General features: G+C 38.5%; 1 protein-coding gene across 9 annotated transcripts in view; it reads right to left on the reverse strand.

Moving 5' to 3' along the window:
• Positions 1–12,301, reverse strand: part of dok7b (docking protein 7b) — a 51,096-nt gene that overhangs the window by 30,204 nt on the left and 8,591 nt on the right. For all 9 annotated transcript variants that reach the window (XM_088629586.1, XM_088629595.1, XM_088629578.1 and 6 more), the window contains 3 exons: positions 9,275–9,394; positions 4,724–4,831; positions 2,904–3,793 (listed from right to left, as the gene is read on the reverse strand). In XM_088629586.1, coding sequence (XP_088485712.1) covers positions 2,904–3,793; positions 4,724–4,831; positions 9,275–9,394 — 1,118 coding nt within the window. The remainder of the gene's footprint in view (positions 1–2,903; positions 3,794–4,723; positions 4,832–9,274; positions 9,395–12,301) is intronic.

Below are 12,301 nucleotides of genomic sequence, written 5' to 3' on the forward strand. Positions count from 1 at the left end.
TTCTAGTTGCTGCTATGTTGTCATTAATTACATTGTAGTGTGGGGTTAATTAAGCAACGGGGACACATTCATGTTTAAAAATATTTACAGGAATTCCCTCAACTATTTAAAGACATGAGCCGAGGAACTCAAGTGAAGGTTTGAGCTGCTGCATGTTGAGTCCAGAGGAGTGCTGTTCTATGTAAGACCCCTGTGTGGGGTGCGACACCCTGTTAAAGTGGGGGGGAATGCCCAGTTCCTCCACCAGTTCCTTTCATCTCCCCTCTGGAACAGACAGCAACATCCAGTTGCACTGTGAGCAACCGGGTGTCCTTCTTGACACAGGTCTGGTGGGGCAATGACGACTGCTATGATATAACCGAGAGATCGAAGGAGATTCTGCTCTAGGACTCTAAAACATTCACTATTTGATCTGGGTGGAATTAATATATGGCATGTATTTAACCCCTTATATGAAAAAAAGGTCGTCTTTTAGTTGAAAATACATTTTGTAGAGCTTTTGTTGTACAAAATCTTCAGATACAACCCATGTTGCAATCAGATTATAAAGCCAAACCAACACCTGATTTGTACTGAATGATATTTTGTGGAAATTACCAGACTTGGAAAATATTTCTTATTACTGTAAAGGTATTGCTTACACATTAAAATTCAATATTGAATAAATATTAAATACAAATTTCTTTGCTATAATGGTAGTCTCCATTTATTCATTTTGAGACTCCATAGCAATAAATGTTCTGCAGATAGATTGGCACACAGATACTGCTCTCAGATCCCTTATCATCAAACAAATTGAAATATTAGACAAAGATAACATATTCCCAAAAATGGATTTTGGATTTGGATTTTTTTTCCCTTAATAATAAAAACCTTCATTTAAAACTGCATTTTGTGTTTACTTGTGTTATCTTTGTCTAATATTTCAATTTGTTAGATGATCTGAAACATTTCAGTGTGACAAACATGCAAAAAAATAAGAAATCAGGAAGGGGGCAAACACTTTTTCATACCACTGTAAACTCAGCTTTTGTCGTTTTTCTTTTTGTTTTAAATTATACTCCAGACAAATTTGATTTGGAACATTATACAAGGTTTCTTCAATTCCCTCGTCTTTCTTATGAAGAGACAGCTACATGCTGGGTATCTATATCCCCGTCTGTGCTGAAGAAGGTCCTTCAGGATATGGCAGGATTACCAGGCATTGTTGACAACCCTCTTGAATTTTATATGATTATTTGGCTCCCATATATCCCCTTCTGCTCCTCTCCTTATGAAAAGCAGTTTAGGAAGGCTCTTTTCAGAGTGATGTTAATACTGCCATTATCACTATTTGTTTTATTCACTAAGATCCAACACTTTGGTCAGATATTGCCCCCTCTGTTTGATTAAAACTGAAAGCTAAGGTACTGTACCATTGCACTGGCTGGAAAACTATTATACAACCAAATAAGCACACCATAACAAAACAGACTTTATTGAAGGGCAACTTGTGGCTGATAACATTCTAAAGACACTATCTCCACATGTACCTCTTTTACTGGCTGCTGAAACCAGTTTTTGGCCAGCTCTAGTGGAAATACTGTACTGTACCTACAGTGCGGTCTAAGTCATATGGGTTTAGGATAAGGTTTCATTGGTATGGTTAAAATTTTATCTACTATCCCTTCAGCAATGGTGTTAACAACTGTTTGCCATCTCTAGGGGCACTTGTTTGGGATGTTGACTGTCACCTGAATTGTTTTTCTTGTCTTTGGGACCACTAGCTCAAGCTGTCCATCAGATGACTACTTCTACCCCTGTTTATTTTAACAAATACTCAGCACAGTCATTCAATGCTGACTATATACAGTTTTGCAATTTGTAGTCAATGTCTTCAAATTCCTATATCACATACTATTTTTGATTTGTTTTAGCAGGGTATAAAATTAATTGAAGTCTGTTTATTACTCCCTTAAAATTTGCAATGAAGGCAACTGGCCCACCTTTGTATGTGCTGCCAGTAAAAGGTAACTTTAGTTAACTCAACATTGGAATTTCATCCTTTTTACCTGCTATCAATGTAAACAATTTCAGATTTTAAACAGATGACACAGATGGACATTCTTTATTTCTCTTCAAGCTCAAGTCTCTAAAATTAATAATGAATGTGCTTCTTTGCTTAATTTTCTTCAGTTCTACAATTTCTCTTTCTTCTCATTGAGGTTATTATACAGTAAATACAAATTGAAGTGAACTGATGTGTATTCTATTCTGCACTCTACAGGTTGAAGGATTTGGGAGGGCTCACTGGTTCAATGCTGACACTTATCATTGTCTGCATGTGAAGAAGGTCTGGATTTAAGGTACACTAAAAATGTCATTTATTTGTAATTAACTCCACTCAGCAGTGAGTGCCACTAAAATTAAAGCCGCAGGAAAAACACAAATAAAACAACATTCTATTAGCTTTGCACCCAATGTGGTTATTCTCAAGTAGTGTCATATGTACTGCCTAATGAAATGGGATTCACCGTTTTTTCAAACTGAAAACTGGCATGTTTTTTGTAAGAAGGGAAATTATGTGTCATGAATGTCATGATCAACAGTTTTAGTTCTTAATTGATGAAAGAACAAAAACATGAAATTGGAAAAAGAAATGGGCTTTTTTGCATGAATGCATCATTAAGTTAACATTGAAAATGCAACATTCAGTAACGAGAAACTGGCTGTTTTTTCCTCAAAATGCGTATTCCAAAAACTCAAACAAAAGAACATCTGGTGCCTTTAAACAGAAAACTATTTTAAAAGTCTGGTTCAAACTCAATTCACATTTCATTTGCGTGAACATTTTTCTCTCTCAAATCAATGAATAAAGAAAAGATTGCGTAGATCGTAAGCAAGAAAAGGCAAGGTTACAGTACCTTCAATCCTCCACAGATAGGGCAGGCAGCAAACAGAGCTCTTGACACCCCTGGGTGGGGGCTGCATATTTCACACGGGTCTGTGGAGACACCAGCAGATGGCGCCACCTCACTGCTCCTGGGTACCCGCACCTGTTCTGGGTGCTGTACAGCTGACCACCTCGGTATAAGATCCACATACGTCTCATCTGAGTCTCTGGAGCTTTCACGACTGGAAGATGTTGCAAGCCTCCTGTCAGAGCTCAGTTCAGGAGTAGCTCCTTTTGTGTCTGTGATGCTGGTAAGCAGGGAAAGAGCAGCTTCGTCCTTTGGTAGTGAGGTATCTGGGCTCTTGCTCTGGGCTTCCCGGCTGGCAGCTGCCTGTAATAAACTCCGAGGCGTGTCGTAGAGATGCCTAAGTGAGCTGGGAACTTGATACTCGGAGCCCAGAACCCTCTGTGTTTCACCGTGCTGGCAGGTGCACCAGCTCTGATCGGATGCAAGGTTCAGCGGCAGGCTAAGCAGGGATCCAAACTCGTCTCCGTGGCAGATGTCCAGGCTGCCCGTGTAGGAAGAGAAGCTTCCAGAGTACGAGGAGTGACTCCCGGTGGCAATTCCACTGTCAGAGGAGCTCTGGCGGCCGATTTCCTGCAGCTTCCGGGACCGAGGGGGCTTCGGAGGAGGTCTTGTCCCGCGCATGGCCTCCACATGCAGCTTCTCCTCCCCGTGAAGCACAGTCTTTGCCGGGGGCAGGCTGTGGGGCTCCAGGGGGGCACTGCTGATGGACGGCTCGGGCCAGATTGCCAGCCTGCTGCCGATGCTGGTATCCGAGTGGCTGGTGTCTGAAGAAGAGCTAGACAGACTTCTGTCGTCTCCTAGCGTCCCCGAGGTGCTGTAACTTGAAGAGGACGCTATCAACAAAATGCAAGAAAAACTCAGATGACTAACACAAACATCTTTTTATTATATGTTCTTCTATTATCTTTAATTTCCTATTGAAACAAATTTCCTTTTCATCTACAAACATTCAAATTCTTGAGATTGAGACGGCCCGATCGGTCAGTCTTTTCCAGTCTTTTCGTTCAAAGCTCAATTTCTTTATGGAAGCAGTCTGTGAACTTATCAAACCATTAGAACTGTTTTCATGTCTTCTTAGCGTTCATAAGGATTAATACATTTCACTGCCTTACAGTAATTTGACCTAAGTTTTTCTTCACTTAACCTTTTTACTACTCTTTAACAAGAGTTAGTCTATAATGCAGACTAACATAAGACCATGAAAAATTAGGAATCAGTGGACCAATTTCCGGTTTATTCAACCACTGCAGGTTTTGTCATCAATTCCTTTAAACAGTGGAAACTAACCAGCAAAACAGTTTTGGATTATGCATCATTCAGCATACATTTGATTTTTTTACTTACGATAAAATCACTTTATTGGCCATATACAATGTCTTGTATTAGGAATTTGTCTTTTCACATACCCCAACTTGCTCTCCACAAAACATACAGAGAGGGAGAGAAGCTTTGGGTCAGAGCACAGGGTCAGCCATTTATACGGCACCCCTGGAGCAGCTGGGGTTAAGGGGCTTGCTCAGGGGCCCAACAGAGTAGGATTCCTCTGCTGGCCACAGGATACAAACCAGCAACCTTCAAGCCACAGGCTCAGATCCTTAGTCACAGAGCCACTGCACCGCCCCCTTAAAATACTTGACTATTTCATTTTTATGCTGCATTTTTTCTGCTCGGCGTTCAACTTGTAGAAACGTGTCACGATCATAACATTCATAGATTTCTAGACTTCCTGAAAGCCAACTGTGCCATTCTGTTCAGTTTCCCACCTGTACTGCTCTGCCGACTGGAGTGGGACAGGAGACTGAGGCGTTTCTCCAGCTCGAGAGCTTCATGGCTAACCCTGTCTTCCATGTAGGCTGGATTAGCATTGGGGTCTGCGGAAGAAAAAGACACGGAATGGCTCTGTGTTAGAGTTCAGTTAAAACTGAACTAAGCTGAAAAACAAGAATAGTGTTGCTAAGAGGTAAATCTGTTGTAAGTTCCAATTTGGTTTGCCCTGTCCAAAAATATAATAATCAAAATTAATGCAAACTGACTATGCGGGCAAGCTGCCCACATGAATTTATAAAACGGGCAGTTTTGCCCCCAGTGGTAGCACTCTGATATATTGCCCCGTTTACAGATGCCTGTCTGTAAATTGTGTTATTCTGCAGTATGTTGTATATTTTTATTTGTTTCCCAACAGCAAACAGATAATATTCATCATTAACTTGTGATAGGCACAACAGAAAATGCCAAGGAGAGGAATGAAGACATTTCTTTTATCTATCATAATTCATATACAGTACATCCACCAAGTTTGACCCATGCAGGCTTTGATGAATCAGTGGTACAGTTCAAAGTTAAACTACCCTTTTTAAAGACCAATTGACTCAAGGATGACTTTGGTAAGTCATATACTGTACATCCCTTTCTGCATACATTTTTTAATTCAATTTATTGCTAAAAAAGAGCATGAACCTTCACATATAATCATTAAAACATATTCTATTCTACAAATACACACACAAAGCCAAAGAAGGATGCCAAAAATGATGCCAGGAAGAAATTTATTTTTTGGTTTTCCCACTTTGGAACATATTAAATGTCCTATTCTCAGACGCAAACTGAGTAATTACCTTGTCTTGCAAATGTTTTACAGCAAATCATAAGCAAGTCATCTTAGAAACAAACAGCAGTTAATGCTCTTTTTTTATAAAAGGTTTTACCACCTAGAAGACTTTATAAAAGGCTGCTTTTATAAAACCTACATTAGGTAGTAAGCAACATGAAAGCATACTGATAAACTAAACTACTTGGCCTTGTAGTACAGTGCTGTTCTCAACAGATGTAATTTGTGTCCACAGTGCCATTTTGGGAAAACATGAAGATAGTATTTTGTCATTTTATTTATTTGAACATACAGAAACTCTTAAAAACTACATTCATTTTTACTTGCTTTCTAGCCTAACCATAATGCATTCAAACATTTTCCATGTTTCACTACAAAAGAAACATTTCTAAATACTATAAACAATACCTTCAATTACTTTAATTGTACAACCTATTATTGAAACATTTACCACTGTATTTCCTAAGAATTGCTATAACACAGTATTAAGACAAGGATAAACCACAGGCACAATGCCAAATGCAAGATCAGTGGGGTTTATTAGAATCCCCCCTATGAAATTACACAAACCTTTTGGAGTGATTAGCAGTGTCCTCTGCTACACAGTGTAAAACGCAACTTTGAGCCCAGCTACTTCCAAGCTAAGTTCTAGGCTGTTTGCTCTGTCTTACAGTTTAATAATAGGCAATGACCTAAACATCGGATTAGTGTGACATGTGCAACCAAAAGCAATAGTAAATGCTGATAGCAGCCAAGAAATACCTTTTTCTTCTGTTGTCATCAATAAGACTTTTTAAAATGGAAAATTTTAAGGTCAAAATATCTTTTTGACAAATGTCATTATCAGTCTCAAGAGTTTGTGCTGTGGTTACTGTAAATGACTGTTGTACTGCAAGAATGGACAGAAAACTAACTGAAGTAATTAATGTTGGAGCCGAACAAGATTAGATTCATTTAAAAAAAGGCTCTCCAAAGATTTAAAATGCAACCCCATCTGAAAATTTAGACAAGTGCCTTTTTATGACTTACCCTGGGAAATGGCAAACATTTTTGACACTTTTTAAAATAACAACTTTATATTTGGGCACGACAGAATTTTTGGATTTATTTACCATACCTTGTTTCTTTCAGAACTTCTTAATTTCCCCCAAGACTACACACTTCATGTTGATAAAACATTCACAAATCTAAATTGCTGTTGTGTAACAGTACTGCATAGTGATGCTACCAAGCTGTTCATTCATCTACTTTAAATAAGCCATGCAGTGTCTTCAGTGTCAGGTTTGCAGTTCATCTTGGATTTACGACTTCCAGGATCTGGTTTCACATATTGGCAGAAGCAAGTCAGGGTACCTTTGTTTAAATCAGGTACATTTATTTTTCACAGTTAGCGTTACTATCAAAAATATGCAAAAGTCTCAAGGGAGTGTTTGATGAATGCATCTATCCGATGCTCCCTTTCACAGCTTTGGATAATGTTCCCAACAACACAGACAATCTTGGTCACTATGCATAAAGTCACGTCAAGCATCGCTCTCGTTGCTAATTATAGCTCATTTACAACCACAAATGTCTCAGTTTAAAAAGGCTGGAGTACAAGATGGTTTAGGAGCGACGTACATCATGAAATGCTTGGACACTCAAGACATACCCAAGCGCTCAACAGCACTTCCAGCTCCTTTTCCATCAGAAAGGGAGTGCATGACCTGTGGCTCCTACACTAAATACCGTTTATAAATTTCCCCTTTAACTTACATTATGATGACAGGTTTGGGGTAAAAGGAAATACGGAAATCAATTTGAGAGCTAGTCATCTTGAACCTTTCAGTTAGTGTGCTTATGTCGTTTCTGCAGTGCCAAAAGACAAAACAAACATGCGAGGAACAAGATTTTGGGGAAAAGGAGCACCGCTGCACTGTGAGTGATAATTTAAAGTATACAAAACATTAACCACATTTACATAATTTGCTGGTTTTCTAAAAAATTGTTTTTAAAAAGACATACCCTTAAATAGCACAACCGGGATTACATTTTGCTGGTGCAGAAACTGTAACCATTGCTAATGAACTCCCCCTTTTCCTAACCTTTGTTTAAAATAATTTAGTAGATTTGATGGGGTTTTTTTCTGAAAAATGTATAAAAATATTAAAACATATGCATATTCACCAAAGGTAAATGAATGGCATGAAATGAATTATATTAATTTGTATCTCGTTTTATCAAACAAATCATAGAACCACAGTCACATGCAGTGAAATGCTCAAAGAGGACTACTGCCAATATTGAATTTACTAATAATAAACTCTTCCAATGGTTACTTTAGTGTGCGCAAAAGGTACTATGTGCCATAATTATTATGAATATTACAGTACATTTGTATACTGTGACTTACTGAACCTTATTGTTAAATGAATGCCACATCCCATTCATCAGGGATAATAAGCTTTAAAATCATAAATTGAGGAATTTAACCTTGATATATAAACAGTTCAGTCCTGATTCACGGTTAAAAACAATGGATATCTCCTTGGATACATAACATTTGATTACATGCTTAGAACGTTCTTCACTAAAGAAGTTCTTGTTGCCTGCGTGCAGACAGCCCTATATTCTGCACGTGAATGGTTAACAGTACAGTACATTTCAAGGGCACGCTACCATTAGCATTACTATATGTAGTCATTTTCACTGTCTCGGTAAGCCATGTAATGTCATGTGAGGGTTCTTGGAAATGCCAATTAAGCAACAACACTCAGATGTAAGGGGCATCCTAAGCCAGAGATCTGCCTGCAGAATTAAAGCCTGTTAAGCACCTCTGCACATGAGTCACATTTCCTTTTGAAAGACAAGGTTAACTGCATGACATGTAAGGGTATCACTGCATTTAGTTTTTAGCTGTGTGCTACAGTAAATGATGCGCTTTAACAAAAGCAATTATTGACATTGCTTGTTTTTGTCAGTTAGGGTATTTAGTTAATTCAACACTTTTTTCTGAACACAATCAGCGTGGTTTGCTCTCCTCTGGAAAGAGTGGTGTACCAACAGAACTTGGTTTAGTAAACCAAGCCTTGAAGAAGTCAGATTGTTGTGTAGACGGAAGAATTGTTTCCACTGGAACATGCACCTGTGTGCAGGCAGTGGACTCATTCCACATTTAGCAAAATTAGAAACGACATTTAATTCCAATCTTATATACTGTATATATATATAAACATGACATACTGTATATTGGCCCAACTTCTGATTAAAATAGATGAGAAACTATCTTCTGCTTAAAAAGGAATGACAACTACACTACGGCATCATTGTCCCTGTCAATGATGTCTTTCATCTTGGCAAAGATTCTTCAATGGACTTTCTTTATCCTCCTCTTTCCTTCCATCCATTTGTTATCTGTTTACAGAGATAGAGCGGCTCGATTCAACTTGCTCACAGGTGTGAGAATAGCCTGCCCAGAAGGGCATGTCATAGATAAAGCAGTCCTGTCACCTCCAGGTTCTTGTGAATGAGCTTGGCGCAAGACTGATGAATGGAAAACTGCATTAATTTAACAGATAAATATTCGGAGTGACGGCCCAGAATGAAAACCACTTGACACTTCTCCCCCTGTCCTTGTGTATGCAAGCTGTAACTCTAATAAGAGCAGCAAGTGCTAGACATGGCAACTTTCTGCTCCTTGCCGACACCCTAGACTTCCTATATTAACCTGGCAGGGCTGGCCGCAGTCCAAAGGGGCCTCTGCTCGGGGAGATGCCTCGAACGACGCAGTCGAAGAGAAAGCTGATCTGCTCCCCTTCGGCGCAGGACAGAAAGAAAACACCAGCCCCTGCAAGAAAAACAGAAACAGAGAATCACATTTTGTCAAGTGCAGGAGAAACACCTTCAGAATCACCCCGTTTCTTAGGAGCAGGAGCCCCACATGGAAGAGATATGTCCAGAAGAAACACTACAATATCTACACACAAAGTCATGCCATGAAGTCAATTTTGTATACTTTCTCTCTTTAACTGGATATCTTATGGCAGTGATACATTTGATGTGTACCTAATAAACATACTACGCATAAGGTGTAAATCAACAACAGGACAATCTACAATATTCCATAAAGCAAACTTTGTATTTATGTTACATATTATTTAAAAGCCCAGCCATCCATTTAACCACTTCTCATGACAGAATTGGAAGAAAAAGCTCGAAAAAAGGATGAATTGATTATTCAAATAAAACCTCATTCAAATGCAACAAGGACCTAACAATACTCTAAAAGTGCAGAGTATAGAAACTCGTACAACCGACTAAAGAATGTATTGATAAACCAAGAACTCACATGGGAGGGGAGAAGAAAGGATGTTTATGAAAGTGTGCTGTAATGAACACTTTGGCATGAGAAACATGTCTAACAATATTTACACCCCTCAGTGTGACCTTCCTCACCCACATTCACTTTTTATGAATTGTTTTGTGCCTCAACAGCCAACACTAATAAACTTTACATCTGCCAAAAAAATATTAAAAGCTGGAAATATGTTAATGTCCAGTATGTCTATTCTGCCTGCTATGTGCATTTGATTTCCAGTCACCTTTTGCTCAGACATAACTGAAAACTGCGGAACATTGGAAAGAAATACAAAAATCTTATAGTAAATCTAATAGCAAGCAGCTGTTTATCTACAGAATGTTTAAATATTAGAAGTCTATCATTTTCAAGTGATGAGATAAATGTTTGTAACTGTCACATTAAACAAAACAGATATTAAAACCAATTCTCACTGGATACTGTTTTTATCTGTGGTATGACGATATTCACAAGGAATGACAACGCCCCAAAATCAAAGCATAACGAACTTTTGTGGAGTGACTATTTGGCTTAACCCGCTTGGCTGAGGGCCAACCTCCTGGCCATAGGACGAGGAGGCCAGGACCCCCCGCAAGGTAACCAAGGGGCAGCTGTAGAGGTGGAGTTGGGGTGGAGGTGGGATGCAAAAGTCGCACGCGAGGGAGAGAGATATCACATTTGGTATTTATAGTGTTCGGTGTAGGAAGGACAAAGGGAGTGATTGCTAATCACTGACGGCTGGGGATGATTGAGCGTGGTTGTTGTCATCCCTCCCGAATTTTAGTTAAATAAACTCCATTAATCAAAACCCATCCTTCCACAACAAAGTTAATTTTGATCTTTGTTTCACAAAGCTGCCAGTTCCAGGTATACTTCTCAGTAGTTTCCTTTAAGGACATTACAGGACATTACAGATTAAACATTCAAAATGCATAACAAAGCTGAAAATAGACAAATTCTAATAGTACAAAGTATGAGACACTTCAGCCTTAACACCGTATTGACTTTTATATTATCTATAGTTAGGAAGTGCCTAAAGATGAAAACTGAACTACATGTAGTCTTTGTAGGCGTTTATAACACTTGCTCATTAATGATCTTAGCTTTGTTACTAACGCCAAGATCAAATCAATTACCTCTCAGCTAGAATCCCATTACTTTAGTGTGATGATTATATAGCACTGAGATAAATGGAAGGAACTGTTTTAATGTTTTGCCGGTACAGTATAAGGTGGATGGTATATACAAAGAAAAGCTTATTTCAAATGTTTGCCTGTAGTTAAACCCTAGAATTCACAAGCAAAATGGCAATACAATTCATGAAACCTATATATTCTGAGAGTTAAATATTTTTCCACACACAAGAAATCCTGCACTTCAACAAGCAGGTATATACGATTTTCTGAATTAAAAGCATTGACTATTTGGAAAATTGGAAAAACTATCTTCATGTACAGGGAATGCACAAACTCAGCCAGTCTGTATGTTTTAAAAATCCATAAGAAAAGCCACAACAAATGTGACAAACAGTATTTAGATTAAGTGATAATCACTCTTGATCTTGGAGCGTTTAATACTGCAAGCTTTCTAAAACATCTAGTCATTAGTGTCTGCAAGAAAAAGATCAGTTTTACACTGTATTTAGATAAACTGCAAAAACAGTAACATTCAGGTCTCAATGGAAAGAATTTAATTCTATTTTGTGCAAGCACTGTCCTAGGAATGTTCACCTTTTTTTCAACTCACATTACGACACATACTGTACATATATATATAACACTCAGCATAAAGGAAGTGCAGTCATTCATATCACACTCGGGAAAATAAATTTGTTGTGTAAAGGATCTTACACAATACTTAAACTCCATCTTCCTGAAATGTGGTACCAGCTGTAATCACTGCTGATCAATGCTAACGGTACCACTAGGTGGCAGATGTACAGCTGTGAACTTCCTTTAGCAATGTACAGATGTAGAGCCCTGTCTACTGGGATAGTAATCAGGGTGAACAGTGCTTAAAGCCACCTTACAAGTGCATGTTTAAGTATAGGAATATTTACCGTATAGGAATACAAAAATCTGCCAAACATATGACACAGATACGTTTCTGGCAAAATACATTCAGATTATAATCAAACAATTCTCCCCCTATACAAAATCAATAAGGCAAAATATTGGCCTGAGCTGGTTATGAATAGCAGTGCATCAATGTACCCTGAACTCACACACTGCTCTTCAAATCAGCAGTTCCCAGCCTGAGTCCAGGGGGACCCCTCTGTCTGTTGGTTTCTGTTCCATCTGAGCTGTTAATCTCTGCGGCTAAACGGCTAAACCTTTTCCATTAGGGAACATGATAGGAAGCAGCTTTAACAAGATACAGTATAGCAATGGTAAATTC

The sequence above is a fragment of the Lepisosteus platostomus genome, chromosome 1, assembly GCF_059453375.1.
Source record: "Lepisosteus platostomus isolate fLepPlt1 chromosome 1, fLepPlt1.hap1, whole genome shotgun sequence".
NCBI classification, from domain to species: Eukaryota; Metazoa; Chordata; class Actinopteri; order Semionotiformes; family Lepisosteidae; genus Lepisosteus; species Lepisosteus platostomus.